Here is a 16223-nt window from a genome sequence, read left to right on the forward strand (position 1 = left end):
TGCAAATCTTTTCCACATGGTATTTTGGGGGGGAAGCTTATTATAAGACACAGCAAGGCAGTATTAACTAGAACAATTCTGTTTATAATCCACTCCTGTAATCAACTGTCCCTTGCCATTGCTACATAGAGACACAACACTGCTGTCAGTTCTACATTTTTCTTTGGCTCTCTCCTTTTTTATGAGCTTCACTTTTTGAGCCCTTCCAAAGTCCTAATCTTCCTTTGTTGCATTTGTGGTCCAGAGGATTGGCTTTGTGGTTAAGTTCAGAAAACATTCAAGTTGACTCAAAACTCTGGGTAATGCAGTTTTCATTTCCTCTGCCCTTCATAAACTGGCCTCAGCTTTGTGTGTAGTGTCAGTCATCAGAGGTCCCCTCTGGTGAATTGTGTCTTCAAAGTGAATTGGGTTGAATCGTGGTTTTTTAGTCTTCGTAGAGCTACAGGTAACCCTTTCCCCTCCTCCTTTAATATGCCCAGGATAGAAAAGTGACTGGTCACATTTGCTAAGGACGCACCATTTTGCCAAGGCTTAAGAGAAATGAACTAGGTGCTCAGAACAAATCTTAAGGTTTTGTATCAATGAGTTTAGCATGCACTGAATAATTGAATTAGCTTACATATTGTATTCAGCTTCTAGCATTCCAGATATATTTCTTACAAATCTTTAATTGCCTTAGCTCTTTTCATTCCTCTGCAAGTAACTGCTACCGGGTACAGTACCAGAGAAGATGGTAGCAGGGGCCAGTGGCAGCTTGTATGTTGCCACTTGTCACTTGCCACTGCTGCCCAGTGCAAAACCTGCTGCAGTGATGGCTTGATATCTTTAGAAGGCCCATCAGCCCCAAATAGTTCCTTGCCTAGAATCCCCATACACTGGTGGGTGTGCTATTTGATTAGCAGAGACCCTATACAGCAGAACATGTTTCATTGTTCTGCTCTTTCCTTGTTTTAGTTTTAGGGTGCTTTTGAGTTGTTGACATATTGTCAGATCATGTATCATTTCCCCCAGTTTCTTTATCCTTTCTCTTGGCTAACTGGGGCTTCTGCTCCTTGACTCCTTTCCCAGGCAGCCAAAGGCCTTCTCCCAGGCAGCTGCACCCATAAACAAAGCTGATGGTGTCTGGACACGAGAGTTTCCCCTAGAATGGCACATTTACTGGTAAAATAAAAGAGCGAGGTACCTATGAAACATTGGCGCTCCCTAACCTGTTCTGGAGCTTCAGGGAAACCTGTGTCCAACCCTGCCACAAATTCTTATGTTCATCTGCCTGACTGGTGGTCACATCCAGCGGAGGGGGATGGTTGTGCCAGATGAAAGTTGGGACCCACCCGGGAAACAAAACATGTTGAGAGAGAAATGGACAAATCCACACTTTCGAAGTCCAAGTACTTTCCTGCTAATCGTCACATAGAGTACATAACCCAAGTATTGGCCTATACAGAAATGAGCCAACTTTTACTGGGTTATTCATCGCTGCACATAATAACTAGGCTGTGTAAACCTCTCCATGCTTTAATGATCTCTTGTAAACAGTGCAGTGCATATTTCATTGTGGCCATATGCCCTATCATGTGGCGTTTCTTATTTAAACCCCTACTGGAACATGCCAACTAATTAAGATTCAGGAAAGGCTGTGGCTGTGATTCTGTGGAGCGCTCATGTATAGATGCTGCCAGTGAAAATTGTGCTATACTAGCAGGCTGCAGGACAGGTTGATGCATGAGGTACAAATGTGCACTGGAAAGGAAGCGAAAATGCACACCTGGAATAGTCTGAATCTCAGGTGACTTGTAGCCAAACTATTGCTGATTTATGGGAAAGAAATGTGTTCTACAGGAACGGCTGTAAAAAAAACCACACCAAACCAAATTAGAATATATGTGAGATCTTGAAATACTATTTGTGGTAGGGGAAGCTGTTTAACCCAGTTTTATTATATTTTTTAAATTGTCCTGCTTTTCTTTCACTTAGGAGCTCAACACAATTAACAGCAAAGCAAACAAACAAATCCATATACAAAGGGCAGAATTTAATGTGTGAGCAAATTTCCAATCGTGCCCAGAACCTCCCCTTTCCCTCTTCCCCCTTGCATCCCCTCCCCCACTATCCCAAAATCTGTTCCAGAGGCTCCCCATACCTTTTGGAGAAGACTCTGAGGTCCGTGGAAGGCTCTGGGAAGTGGGGTGGGGAGAAGAGCGGTGAAATTCCTCTGGGCAAGCAGAAGTCTGTTCTTCTCCAGCACAGCATTTGATAATGTGCCATATCCCCTGTTTTATTAAAAAGCAAATCAGAATTTAATACTACAATAATACAATTAGCAGTCAGAGAAATAGGAGAAGAGGTCCTGTCCCAATGTGCATCAGTAACGAGTTAAGACCAGGATTTTTTATTAAATCAATTTTTCTTTAAATGTGTGCTCTAATGCCTTAACCAACCTTGTTTTTCCTTTAAAAGGCAAGTTTATCCTCCACAGTGAACTTCATTTGTGTAAAATTTACTTCCGCTTTGGTCTAGTCAATTTCACCAATCTGAAATGTATTGGGCAAAAGGTGATTGGAATTAGGAAATATGAAAGCAGGGAATAAATAGACTCTTTCCTCTACTGCCGATTATGTTTGTGCTATTAGAGCCAATGGATGGAGGCACCCTTTGCAGTAAGGAGTAAGTCACTACCATTCTGCTCAACAGCAGGGATGGCTAATCTGTGACTCTCAGGTGTTGATGGGCTACAACTCACATCGTCCTTTACCATTGGGGCTGGTGGGACTTGGAGTCCAACAACATCTGAAGGACCACAGATTTCCCATCCTTGCCCTGCAGAAATCAAACTCTGTTGCCTTAACCAGACAGAATGGATATCTGAAAGTTCAGTTAAACTTAACACAGAACAAGAATTGTAGAAAAAAAGGAAAATCCAGCAGACGTGGAGCTTAGCCCTTGCCTTTTGCAGCGACATGCTGGTCTTTGGACCAGAGATGAGGAACCTGTGGACCTCCAGATCTTGCTCAGCTCCAAGTCCCAACAGCTTTAGCCAGCATGGTCAGGGATGGTGAGAATTATATAGCAACATCGGGCAGTGGGCAAATTCCCTATATTTAAACTTAACAGTTCTGCATGTAGCTCTTGCATACTCCACTTCAAGACTCAATACTTTGTTGACGGTATCAAATATCGAGAGAAATGTACCGTATTGCCCCAAATATAAGACACACTCCCCCCCCCAAAAAAAATTCAACTGTGTAAAGTTAAAATGTGGCTTAAATTTGCGACCTTACAAAAATTGGCTGTTATGACATCATTGCTGAAACACATACGGTAAAATGGAATGGGTGTGAGTGCCCGCGGAATTTTAAGGGAGCGGCTTGTATTTGGGTATTGTCTTTTTTCCCCTTTTCCCCCCTTGAATTTTAAAGGTGCGGTTTATATGCGGTTGCGGCTTATATTTGGGCCAATACGGTATCTGTTTAAGAGCTGACACCATGACGGAAATGTAACGCATATCTTCTGATCTTCTGCATTCATTGTATAATCTCTTCTTCCATCTTGACTTTTTTTCAATGTGGCAGAAATTTTGCCTTAGGGGAGAAAGAGAGCAGACCTCCAAGCTGCCTTCCTTCAATTGCTGTTCTAGATGCCTGCCATGTTTAGATCGCATGAGCATGTGCCCTGGCGCAGGTGTAACTGAACTCGTGGCTTTCTTTTCCAGACCATCAGAAGATGTGCTACTCCGCTTTGGTGCTGGCTATGATATTCTGTATGGGAGAACCGCTGCCATATCATCACTATGGTGAGAAAAAGCTCCACTGCAGGGGGTGGATGGCAAGCTGCCACTGAGCAGCGGATTTCTGCAGTTTTTTTAACCTATAATTAAAGAGAGACAGCTTGATCCGAGATTGCTCTCCACAGTCTGGGAAACGGCTCACCAAAACGCTTACAGGGAATATGAGAACTGGATGGAGCCCAGATGAGTGAAAACTTGCTTGGTCTTCCCTTCAGAACTGTGTGTTGAATTCAGCTTCCCCGAGATCAGTCAGGACATTTGTTGGAGGGCAGCCATATCTTTCTTATTAGCTGATAAATGGCCCTAAGCCTTCAACTCCGTCCTTCCACAGTCTGTGTCTGCCTATTTCATTTATACCCCAAGGAGCTCAAAGTAGCATACATAGTTCTCCTCCTCATTTTATCCTCGCAACAACCCTGTGCAGTAGGTTATGATGAGAGCAGGAGAGACTGTCCCAGGGTCACCCAGTGAGTTTCATGGCTGAGTGGAAATTTGAACGCTGGTCTCCCAGATCCTAGCCAGCCACTCTGACCACGACACCACACTGGCTCTCAGTAAACCACCCTTGCAGGGCAAACAGCAGCTTGGGAGGAGCAACTTTTCAAGGGAAAATATGCAAGAGGAAAGGGGTGAAATCTCCGTCTCCCAGCACCATAGCTACCAATCCTAGTCCCTCTCCCCAAGAGCTGTGTTTAACCAGCAGGTGGAGCGAGGGCATAACAGGGATCCATACTTGGATTACCCCTCTTTTATCATCTAGTTTGGGTCCTCACTTAGTGGAACTGTTTGGCCTTGGTGACTGCTGTGCACCTACTTCATACGAATACAATACAATATGATCCATTTAATGCACATCAGACACAGACTTCCTGTCTTTATCAAATGGACATGACTAGCATAGTTTCATTTATTTCAGTGGATCTACTCTGAATAGGACTTAAATACAACCCCAAAATGAATAACCTCAGTTTCTCATTTGCTACTCAGCTTTGTGAAATGTAGTGGCTGGACTTATAGTTTTGCTCCACATACCAGAAATCATGTCCCTGTGGAGTCTTTAAAAAAAAAAACAGAACAAAAACATTTCTAAACATATTTTATTTTGCACAGAGCACCTCAATTCCCAGTTTGTCCAGTTTCTGTTGGATGTGATTGAAGATGGGTTGCCATCAGACACCACAGACCAGCTGCCTGACCTGTTCATTAATGTTCTTCTGGCTTTTAACCTTCACATTCCAGGTGAGTAATAAAAGTTTTCCCAGCTGAGATGATGCCAAGGTTTGCAGTGAGCTGTGGAAGACTTTTCACTGTACTTTGTTTAAGTTGCAAGAAGCCTCTGTCTAGGTTTTGGAATGGGTAAGATACAGATTTAGATAAGACACTTGGCCATACTCTACAGGTGGAAAGGGAGCAGATTTACATTTCTGAAAATATGAGCTCAGGTATTATTAAGGGAGATTTAAACTGCTTCTGGACTAGCCAGCAAGCTCTCATTTCTGCACCTCTTCCTCGAGAGGGAACACTTTCCTGCCAACTTGGTAAACATGGTTGGCAGTTTTCCCCTTGGAACTTTACACTGACCTATCAGAGCTCTCCTTTTGCACTGTGATCAGTATTTCCAATTGGCTCAGCAACATGCACACATCTTGGCACAATTCAGGATTAAATCCACAGTCACCTCCTTTCTAGCCAGCTCCATGCTCCATGGCCAACTCTTCTAGGGCACTGTCATTTGAGGTATCTAGAAATTTTGCCTCTTTGTCCGGGTCAGAACACACACTTGCCCAGTCTGTGTGAGGCACATTGAAGTCATGCATTATGATTGTGCTTTCTGTGTTGGATGCTTCCCTGATGGTATGTCTTCAGTACGGAATTAGTTTGAGGCTGGCACTGCCCCCTAGAATTATTCTGTGGATGAAGCTGTTCCATTGGAGAGTCCTAGTTTGTTTGGCACTGTGCCCTCTTTGATGTCCACAGTATGCCCTTCCCTGAATCCCCCCATTTCTCTTTCCACAAGGTTTCCTTTTTGCCCACTACATCTATGGCTCCCTTTTAAAAATGAGCACGCCTATTCTACTGTCTTGACTTGGAGGCTTCTATTGGTAGCATATAAATATCAATACATGTTTTCCCCTACACCCTTTAGCTTCCTTGACTGGCTGTATGCTCATTGTTTAATATTAAACTGTCAATAGTAACCTGTGCACAATCAAAAACAGTTTCATCCTCCTTCCCCCTGCTTTCCCCAATAGGTAAAGTGTGCATGCGAGAACTGCACTTTCATAGTTGTGCTCCATGAAATGTGGAGACTCAAAGCTGGGGTGCTGGGAGGAAATTCCAGTCTGAGACTTCGTTGTAACAAGTACTGGGTCCTTAGCAATGCAGTTAACTGGGCATCTTCCTCCTTTCGGTGATTGGCAGGTGTTCTGCTTATCCCTTGCTGTGCCTTGAGAATTTCATTAGCTGTGGACGCATTGTAGGTTATTCCTTATAATGGTATTCTGCTGGGCAGCACTTTCTCCAGGAATACTTGATCTCCCCTTGTTCCTGCCAGGCTGAGCCTTTTGGGAAGCAGCTCAGCTTAGCCTTTCTGTTGGTGATTGCAGGCACTTTTTAATGTAATTTGTTGAGTGGGCAGTCATAAGCAGGTCAGAACACACCGTGGTATCAGGCTGCATCTTGTTAATCCTGAATATCTTGGCAAATTATTACGCTGCCAAGTTCTCATGGCCTTGCCTTAATTGCTTTCTGCTTTTGCATGGGGTGCCTTTCCACCTTGGCTTCATGAAGTAGAATGGATTAAGCAGTTATAAACACATCCAGTAATTTGCCACGTAGTATTTAAGGGATAACATCATTAAGATATGGGTTATAGTAAAGTGTGTGTGTGTGTTTGTAAATAAATAAATCTGTTGCATTATTAATCACCTAATAGAAACGGATTTAAGTCTATTTTTTCTTCCCTTTTATTCATTACAGTTTTATTCTTTCAGTGCTGGCTAGTTTGAGTAATTACCTACACTGTTTCACCTGACGGGCAGAGTATTTATATGAATTATTTTGTGCCCACCTGGGGTACAGTGGGAAACTGGAACTTAGTCAAGAACTTACAAACTAATGCTCAGCCTCTTTTTGGACTGCATTTCTTTTTGTGTGGAAAAAAGCCTATGTCTTTCAAGCCACCAGAGTGTGTAATGCAGAAAAGGCCACAAATTCTGCTTCTCTGAAACCTATTCAATGTGTTTGTGTTGTCTTCGGCATGACGCTTTCTGAAATGTTACAGATATTTCCCGGCATGTAGAGGTTCTACTGTTTTCTTCCCTGACACATCTCTGCCTTTCTGTTGCCTTGCTCTGATTAGTCCTAAGAGTGCCAACTAGTATTAGACACAGCATTCAGTAAGTGCAGATGGAGGGAGCAGTAATGGAGGCAAAGACGTCACCATGGCAAGTTGAGGTCATTTGCAAATTGCAAGGGATGGCAAGACAGAATCAGTTGCCTTCTTCCATCCTTATGGGTTTCCCTCCCCACTTCATATATAGCCATATTGTATGCTTCTGAAACAAAAACAAAGACCAAATTCTTGTTATAACCATGCATCTCTTCCATCCTAGGCCTTCCAAAGCAACTTCCAGTTGAAAAAGCATAAATAAAGAAGGGGGGGGGATCATGTAAAAGCGGCAGCACATTCTTAAGGATTAAGATTCTTTATTTAAGGAATAAAGCACAAAAACATAAAGTAGAACAGAACAGAACAGAACAGAAAGAAATCCTTAAAAATATTCCTCCCTACGCATGAATAGTAATGAGATTGTTGTCCATGAAACAAGGGGTGGGAGGTAGCTGGCGCAAAGTCAGGTGACTCAGACAGACCAATGGTAGCCCTGATTGGGCAGAGGCTATGGCATCTCAATGTTGTTGTTTTTTTTTTTGGGGGGGGTCATTTGCATTCATTTGCTGCCTTCATTACAAGTTGTTCAGGATGGGAGTATGAAACATACAAAATTAAACTTAAACCAGACTGTGAAATACTAGCTTTTTCACAGGGAGGAAGGGAGCTGTTGCCTACTTACTCCTGTCTCTTCCTCCTGCACTCCCATGCCCATGCTGTGTGATAGAATGGCATCAATTATGGAATGTGCCGAAATAGCGGTGGGCCTCCACTGCGTGGCATTGTCTGAGCCTCTTTCTGGCTTCTTCCCATCCCCTGTGGTGGTGTAGCGTAAGTAAGCTCAATTTTCTATATGGTTGTCTGAATAATCTTGGCTTCTTAGTTGAGCAGGTGTAGTTTGCTGACTGGAGAGCAGGGAGCTTCACATTACCTAGCAAGACATATTTCTGCAGCTGAATTTTGCAGCATAAACCCTGATGACTATTTCAGGAGCAAGCTGTGAGCCCCTGTTTTGAAACAGTGCCTGACGCAGTGACTAGATGCAAATGCACACGGTAGAAATGAAGAAGTGCGTATTGCATAAGTTAAACATTTGTTCTAGAATCTTCGACCAGATTTTGAATATGGGCTTCCATGGCTTTAATGCTTGATAATGGCTAGTAGCAAATTTAGTAGTTTCATGTATGAAAATAACAAAAAGCTGTATTTTTAAAAAAGAAAGTAGTGGTATTGATTTTTTTTCCCCTCAGGTGTATAAAGTAATAAAGAAAACTAATAAATGGAGGATACAGGTGACAGCCCAAAGATTGCGGAGGGGACACATGTATAAAATGAAAATGGCATTTTTAACAGACAACTACGTTACAACACTGGTTGCATCATAACAAGGCTTCATACAGGAAGGGTTTCTCCAGAGGACATATTTCTTGAGCATTCATCTTGACACGCTTACAGAAAGCTTATACAGAGGTTATACAGTGTCAGTTGTTTACTGAACATTGGTCCTGATTGGTTTGCGAGGAAGTTATATGACAGTGAACAGTCATCCTGATTTGCTTGCTCCATGTCTTTGTTACTTCATTTCATTCCATTTGTTCATTTATTAAATATACTACCCTTCATCCAAAGATCTCAGGGCAGTTCACAAGATTAAAATACAGGACCAAAGTGCAAATAAATACAGTGGTACATCAGTTTAAGAACGGTCCGGTTTAAGAACGATTTGGTTTACAAACTCCGCAAAACCGGAAATAGTGTCTTGCTTTGAGAACTTTACCTCGGTCTAAGAACAGAATCCAAACAGTGGAAGGGCACCGGCGGTGGGAGGCCTCATTAGGGAAAGCGTGTCTCAGTTTAAGAACAGTTCTGGTTTAAAAACGGACTTTCGGAATGGATTAAGTTCGTAAACCGAGGTACCACTGTAGTTAGAACAAAAACAAAACCATAAGCCACCCCCCAAACACGTTTAAAAGGCCACAGAATATTAATCAGCTTTACATCTAGTATTATGAGAGAGCAAGAACACCCTTTCCCTATCTACTTTCTCCACACCAAGCATAATTGTATACACCTCTGGCATGTCTCCTCTTACTTGCCTTTTCTTTAAACTAAAAAGTCCCTTGCCTCCATTCCTTTGATAATTTTGGCAACCCATTTTATTGTGATCTTGCGTCAGCTCTGCAGTAGCTGTACATGGCATTCCCGGTGCAGTCCCACCTTAGGCAACAGCATTATGATATTGATATGTTCGTGTTTGTGAGACCTGATGGAAGTGGGATGTGCATCCGGGTCGAGTGATCACTGTGGGGTAAACAACACTAGCCCTGTTCAGTCATTCTGCTTGGTTTCAAGCCTTAAACATGAGCAGAGACAAGCATACGGAGCTCCACCATTACCCATGTCGCTATCCCCATTGTGGAGGATGACTATGAAGCCTCCTCTACTAATAAAAGATTCCCACACATTGTAGGCTCCTGAATAAGTGGTATTTTGATTGGCACAAAGACCCTCCATTCATAGAGAGAGACCCCAACTTTGCATCGCGACGCTCCAGAAGTTTGGGGGTGGGCAGTGGAGATGTGTCTTCCCCCCAGCTCTACCTATCACTGATAGGTATTGTAACTAAGCCAGTTATAGGCAGCTGGTCACTTCTAATAAAGCCTGTTTTATTTCTTAGTGCCTGAGCATAATGTGATCATGGTTACCGTGAGCAAGCACCCCAATGTCAAAACCTTCACAGAAAAGCTTCTTCTTCTCTTGAATCGTGCGGGTGAGTTTGTCTGCAGGTTTCTATTACTGTTTCGAGATAACGGTAGCACTAATGGCCAAGTAGATCTGAAGAGTGGCACCTGCTGACATTGCAGAGGAGGGATAATTGGCAAACAGTTTCTAAGCTCCCGTGAAGTTTTCTGCCTTTTAAAGTTTCTAGGCCAGGGGAGTCGGTTCTGCCTCTGTGGTATAAGGAGACTGACCTGCTGGAATGCAGGTAATTGCTCAGTTAGTGGCAGAACGGCATGCAGTGACCTTATCTGGCCAAAGAGCTGTATTCCAGGTGTGTAGAACTAGACAAAGCGCCGTATGGAGGGCAGCTCCCCCAACATCTTAACCGTGGTGTCCTTAGAACTGTATTTTTGGGAACTGAATTTTTAATAGCTGTTTGCAATCACTTTGGAGTGTCTTGGTTGCGAAGCAGAATAAAAATATAATAAATATTTAGTACAAAGCTCTGTGCAGCTGTTTCCCAGGGATTTTGAGATCTGTATAACCAGGGAAGATGGTATTGAATAAAGGATCTGGTAGCTGATGTGAAATCCTAATAACCCTTAAAAGCATGCTTTTTAAAAGCATGCTTTCTAGCCTTGGTAGTCACTGTAACAAACCCAAGGGACTCCCGCCTTTGTTCTGTATTTTGCTTCTGCTTTTCCCTTCCCTCCTTCAAAAGGATTTATGGTTTGACAAACTGGTCTTGCCATCAGCTTTGGATCTATACTGATTCTCTTTGTGCCCAACCTCCAGTGATATTTTGAAACCAGGGTGTGTGAGTGGTTGTGTATGTCTCAACAACTGGATTTTCTTCCCCATTGGCACACTCTGTGAACCAAAAACCTCCAGAGTCTAGCTTCTTAGGGGATCCTGTTGTGTTTTCTTCCTCTCCCAACCCACCAGCGTTTCAAGTAGCCCACCTATAGAATACTTTGCCGGTGCTGAACATTGTGTTGAGTCTGCTGTAGAGCCTATTGTAAAGCACTTCATTAAAGCAGGAAAGCTTTCCCCCTACACTCTCTAATTCCCTAAGTATTCTACCTATGCCTTCCTAACAAAGGACTGTGTGGTCTAATGTATTTATCAGCATGGGGGTCCTGCTTGCTTGTGTGTGTGTTTAGGCTCCCTTTACTTTGTTGATTTGCTCTTAAATAACTTCCTCTGTTTCATGCTTCTACTTTATCCCTGGTTTAAGCCCTTTTCCAGACTGAAAATGATGTTCTTAGCACACTGCAGGCTGTTTTTAGCTTTTGAATCTCCTTGCCTTGGCCTCCTTTCAGATCCTTAGTTGTTGCTAGAAAGCCTACTCTTGACACCTCCCTTTGAGTTTATTTCTCAAATGCCAAGACTTAAGCGAGGTTCTCCTTGATCGCCTCCCTACAGCTACTGTCTTTGTCCCTTGTGCAGGAGTATATGTCCTGCACTTACACTTTTTCATGTACGGAGCTGCAGTGGTCCATGGAAGAAGTGGGTGTCTTAGGGGGTAAGCTAAATGTTGCAGTTGTATGATCCATGTGTCACAATACAGTTTATGCCAATTTTCTATAAAGAGAGGCGCTGATAGAGAATACAAGGCGAGGGTAATGCACTTGTGGAAAGCTTTCTCTCTCCTCCTAGGGCAGTACTGCAATGGGGAGGGAAATATTTCTGCTCTTCAAGAGACTGGTTTCTTTGCTGCTCAGAAACTAGCTAAGCCTCTCCTTCCACACACATTGTGTATAAATTGCTTCCTTCGGCTAAAGGGAGCTTGTGTCTATGCATGTCACAACAAGCTTCTTTCTCTCTAACCTGTGATCAGACGACCCCGTGTGCATCTTCAAGCACCAGCCGCAGCCACCCCACTCTGTGCTGAAATTTCTACAGGACATCTTTGCCAGCAAGGACACGGCAAACATCTTCTACCACACAGACATGATGGTGATGATCGACATAATTGTGAGGCAGATTGCAGATCTCTCCCCCGGAGAAAAGGTACTTACAGAAAGAAAAAGAAAGCCCATGCCTCCTCTTTGGAAGTTTGAAAAAAGAGAGAGGCAGAACTGAATATGAGTGAAGAGGTAGAAGCTTCCTGGTGTGTGTCTGAATGGATAGGCAGCTCTTCCAGCTTGCAGGCATTTGCCACACACTTAAAGGCATATCTTCGCATCCAGCAGGGTTAGAAAGATGCTTTTTTATTTTAAGAAAAAGTAAAGCTCTTAAGAAGCCAAAAGGGACAGCCAGTGCTACAGCTTCTACCTTTTGTCGGTGGGGTTTGTGTACAGGCTCTGAGGCTACACTTGCTGTATCATGAAGGTGCATCTCCTGGTAGTGATGGAATGCTAGAAGCGCATTATGCCAGTGCTCTAGAACTGCAGTCTTCAACCTTTTCAGACCCAAGGCCCATCTTCAACCCAAACATGCATTTGGGGACCCACTGCTTAAGTTTTCAGCCATATATTTATGTGGTGGAAGCACTGCTGCTGTGACTAACCATAGATCAGGCCACAACCCAATACAACCTTGGAAGTTGAACAGAATCGGTTCCGGAAGTCCGTTCAACTTCCAAAATGTTCGGAAACCAAAGCGTGGCTTCTGATTGGCTGCAGGAAGCTCCTGCAGCCAATTGGAAGCCGCTGAAGCTCCGTCAGACGTTCGGGTTTCAAAGAACGTTCGCAAACCAGAACACTCACTTCCAGATTTGTGGCATTCGGGAGCCAAAACGTTCAGCTTGCAAAGCGTTTGGGATCCAAGGTACGGCTGTATTAGGTCCTGAACCACCTGTTGAAGACTAATGGTCTAGAATCTGCATTTGCCTCCCAGGACCAATTCAATGTGCTCCTGTTTTGCAATGAAGTTCTGATGGGTTTGGGGCACCAATATTTCGGCATCTTGCTTCTGAAATCACTTTAATATCATCCTGATAGCATTTGTGCTCCAGAAACTCAAATGGGCACAAAGGTTGTGTTTTGTTCTAGTGTTTCCATTGCCGAACTACTTTTTCTAGGGATTCACTAAAAGCCTGAATTATGCATGCATAAGATATATTTTTATATTTCATAGTTGCAAAGAACATCTGTTCTTAAAGCTGTCACCCATCTCAAACTTTTTCCGATAGGCTAGACTACAAGACCAATAAATATGGATGGCTGACAGCTTCTTTTCAGAGGAGGGCTTCTCAGTTTACTGGGCCTTTGGCCGGTCAAGGTTGGGGATTTTAGCTGTCTCTCTTTTTGGATTCACACAGTGAGCCTGAAACCTAAAGGAATGTTTCTACCATCTCCTTTCTCCCCTGTGTAAAGCAATGAGGCTGTATATTCTAGAGTCTGCATTCTTTCTGGCCAGTTGAGTAATTGTTCTCATCCCTGAAGCTCCTTGAAATGGAAGAGGCAAATCTAGCACTGGGATGTGGTTTATTGAGCCACCTGAGTCCGAGTCCAGTTGACTAGTATTTGAAAGCCATTCAGCTAATTCGATTGGTTGGCTAAATAGATTTCCAGAACTCCTCTGAAAGTGAGGGCCCCTACGGACCAATGGGGAAAACAAAGATTGCAGGGGAATCTTTCACCTATGAGCCTATTCTGTTTGAAATTGCTTGTGCTGCAGTCTTGCGCTTGACAAACAGATTGTTTTCCAGTGTCTGTGTTTCTGCTTGTGTTTATCTTGCTGCTAAAGCCCTTTTCAATGTCTTCTGTTCCCGCAGCTGCGGATGGAATACTTGTCTCTGATGCATTCTATCATCCGGTCGACGCCATACCTGCAGCACAAGCACCGTTACACTGACTTGAAGAGGACCTTGCAGCGCATCATGGTGGAAGAGGAGGAGAATCAGCAGTGCCAGATGGACAAAATGATAATCCAAGAGATCTATAAGGAGTTTCCAGAAATATCTCCTGGAGACAGCTAACTGGTGTGGGGAAAAGACAGTTTGGGATAAGAATGCCTCTTGTGGTTGTATCCTTTCCATCCCCTTTTCCGGTACCACTCATACCTTATTATCCCTTCAGGTGAGCCCTAAGGTTTAAGTGGAGTGCCATAAGACCCTACAGAAGAAATGTTCAGCATTTATGCAAGTCAGTGGGCAGTTAGCTAAAGTTGATTGTTTGCCCATTTCTAAGGGGTGGGGCAAAACAGCTGGAGACAAAAGAGGTGTCTTCACAGATGGAGTGCTTTGACAAGTCTAGGAGAATATACCTCCCTAGTGACCTTTGCACAGGAGAGAGGGCAGACGGTCTTTGAGCTGCACCTAGGATCCCAAAGCAAGAGGTCTCTGCTGTCAGCATCCATTTCCACCGGCATTTCTTGTCCTGCCGCTACCCAGTGGAGTAGGCCAGTGTTTGCGGCCAGCTTTTGTAACATCTCGTCTGCTGTGTCTAGTGCTCAAGTGCTGCAATCCTAGCCAAGGAAGCTGCTGCTTGCTACTCTCTTAGTCCTGTGTCCAGTGAGCCTTTCAGTCCTTTTTAAACCCCACTGCTTGATCTCTGGGTTAGAGACCGGCTTATCTAGGGTCTAATACAAGTAAGCAGCTGCTTCTGTTCCTGTTGTATGCCGTGGTGTTTGTGCTTAAATTTCTCGCCCACGGCGGCAGCAGAGAGATAACGATGGTCCAGGCAGCAGGAGTTCCTTCGACAGATCTTCTGCCTGGACTCACTGCTAAGGTGTGTCCTTTTTGAGAGTTGCTGCTTGTCTCCTGCGATGTACTGGCCTTGTTGCCTCTGGCACTGCACACACAAGGACCATGTATCTGTAGATGGCAGCGCACGCTCTTCTCCCTTCAGCCTGGGGGTGTTTCTTGCCTTGAGCTTAATAGCAATTGGTTCTGCCTAGCTTTACCTTTTTATGTCCTGAAGGCTGCTTAAGCCTGGTATCTGATAGCTCTGCTCCTTAATATGCACAGATTGGGAGAGCTCCCTTTTCTTTATCTAATTCCTCCAGGTCTCCTGCAAAATGGATTTGCCTGCTTTTTTCCTATTTAGATCTTTCCGACAGGCTCACATACTAATACGGGTCTGTAATATCTTAATAAACATGCACGCTGCCAAAGCTCTTTGCAGAGTGGGTAAACAAGAGCTTTGCAACCTTCAGTGTAGAAGTAGCTTGAATTAAAACTGGAAATATTTGGATAACCTCTAAACCTAATGTGAACCAAATAAATTAAGGAATTGCCTTGGGCCAGGGCATCTGCTTTGGTATGATGTCAGTGCCGGGAGCCTCCAGAATTGGCCATCAGGTTTGAGCTGGTGAGCAAAGTGTTAGTTTGGGGGTCACTGTCTGAGACAAGTGAACAGCCCTGTTTTTAAGTGAAATGTTTAAAATAAAAACCATTGTGAACGTTGAAAGGGATTTGTATTTTCATAGAATCAAATAAACGTAGTCAATGGATAAATATTTGTGTGTGTGTTTTTAATTTGATAATATTTGCATATTCTGTATCAGTTGCAGGATATTGGAAGTGTGTTTTTACAAAGGGCAAGACAACACTGCAAAATTGCTAGCTAAAGCAGTCTGCACATGTCGCTAACGCTTTATTTTATAGCCTTGGGCCTGGTGAGGCCTGGTGACTTCACAACCTGGTTGCCCCTGTTCTCCCTTGCCTGCTCCACTTCACTCCCAGAACCAGCTCAACAACGCAGATAAAGTGGATATCTGGGGTGTCCCAATGCCACAGGCACCCAGCCATACAAATAGGAGCACATGAACTTAGACCATTGCACTGCTTCTGGTGCGGCAAACTCCCAGTGTAAATGGAGAGAGTACCCTAGCATTCTCTGCAATTTGAGCAGGGGCACCTCTGCCCTGTCTAGGACAACCATATAATGCTTGCAATTCTCCTTCTCCCTGTCCCCACCTCAAATATGGAAGGATGAACAAAATGAGAACCACCACTCCAACAGGGTTTGATTCTGTTCGTTTTATTTTAAATGATAAAAAACCTTGCAACTTTCCTCCTCCACTTTGACATACAACTTTTGCCAGGGGAGGCGGGTAGGAAGCACCAAGAGTTTCTCTTTGTTTCTTTGTTTTGTTTGTTTGTTTGTTTGTTTGTCTCATCCCAGCAGTGAATGACGTAGGTGGCTGGCATTGAGGAAACTGCCAAGAGCTTCTGCAGCCCTGTGTGTTCATTTGATTATCTTAAAATGATCCAATTACAGTTGCTTCCTAGCTTTGGGAGTTTGGGCAATTTCAGCTAGTCAGTGAGAACAAATAAGCTCCAGGTGGGGATTGTTTAAAACACCATCTTTTGCTTGAGAAGTGCATTAAGTGAGGTTCATTGAGCTTCTCTTCTCCAGTCAGGATATCATTTCCCGT

At 43.7% G+C, this 16223-nt stretch overlaps 1 protein-coding gene across 2 annotated transcripts in view; it reads left to right on the top strand.

Annotated features, from left to right (window-relative positions):
• The window catches only part of NCKIPSD (NCK interacting protein with SH3 domain), an 87452-nt gene extending 72152 nt beyond the window's left edge, over nucleotides 1-15300 (top strand). For both annotated transcript variants that reach the window (XM_082209593.1, XM_082209594.1), the window contains 5 exons: nucleotides 3710-3790; nucleotides 4895-5023; nucleotides 9853-9945; nucleotides 11737-11909; nucleotides 13618-15300. In XM_082209593.1, the coding sequence (XP_082065719.1) occupies nucleotides 3710-3790; nucleotides 4895-5023; nucleotides 9853-9945; nucleotides 11737-11909; nucleotides 13618-13821 (680 nt within the window). In that variant the 3' untranslated portion in view covers nucleotides 13822-15300. The remainder of the gene's footprint in view (nucleotides 1-3709; nucleotides 3791-4894; nucleotides 5024-9852; nucleotides 9946-11736; nucleotides 11910-13617) is intronic.
• Nucleotides 15301-16223: the final 923 nt, after the last annotated feature.

The sequence above is a fragment of the Podarcis vaucheri genome, assembly GCF_965113315.1.
Source record: "Podarcis vaucheri genome assembly, chromosome: 2".
Classification (NCBI taxonomy): Eukaryota; Metazoa; Chordata; class Lepidosauria; order Squamata; family Lacertidae; genus Podarcis; species Podarcis vaucheri.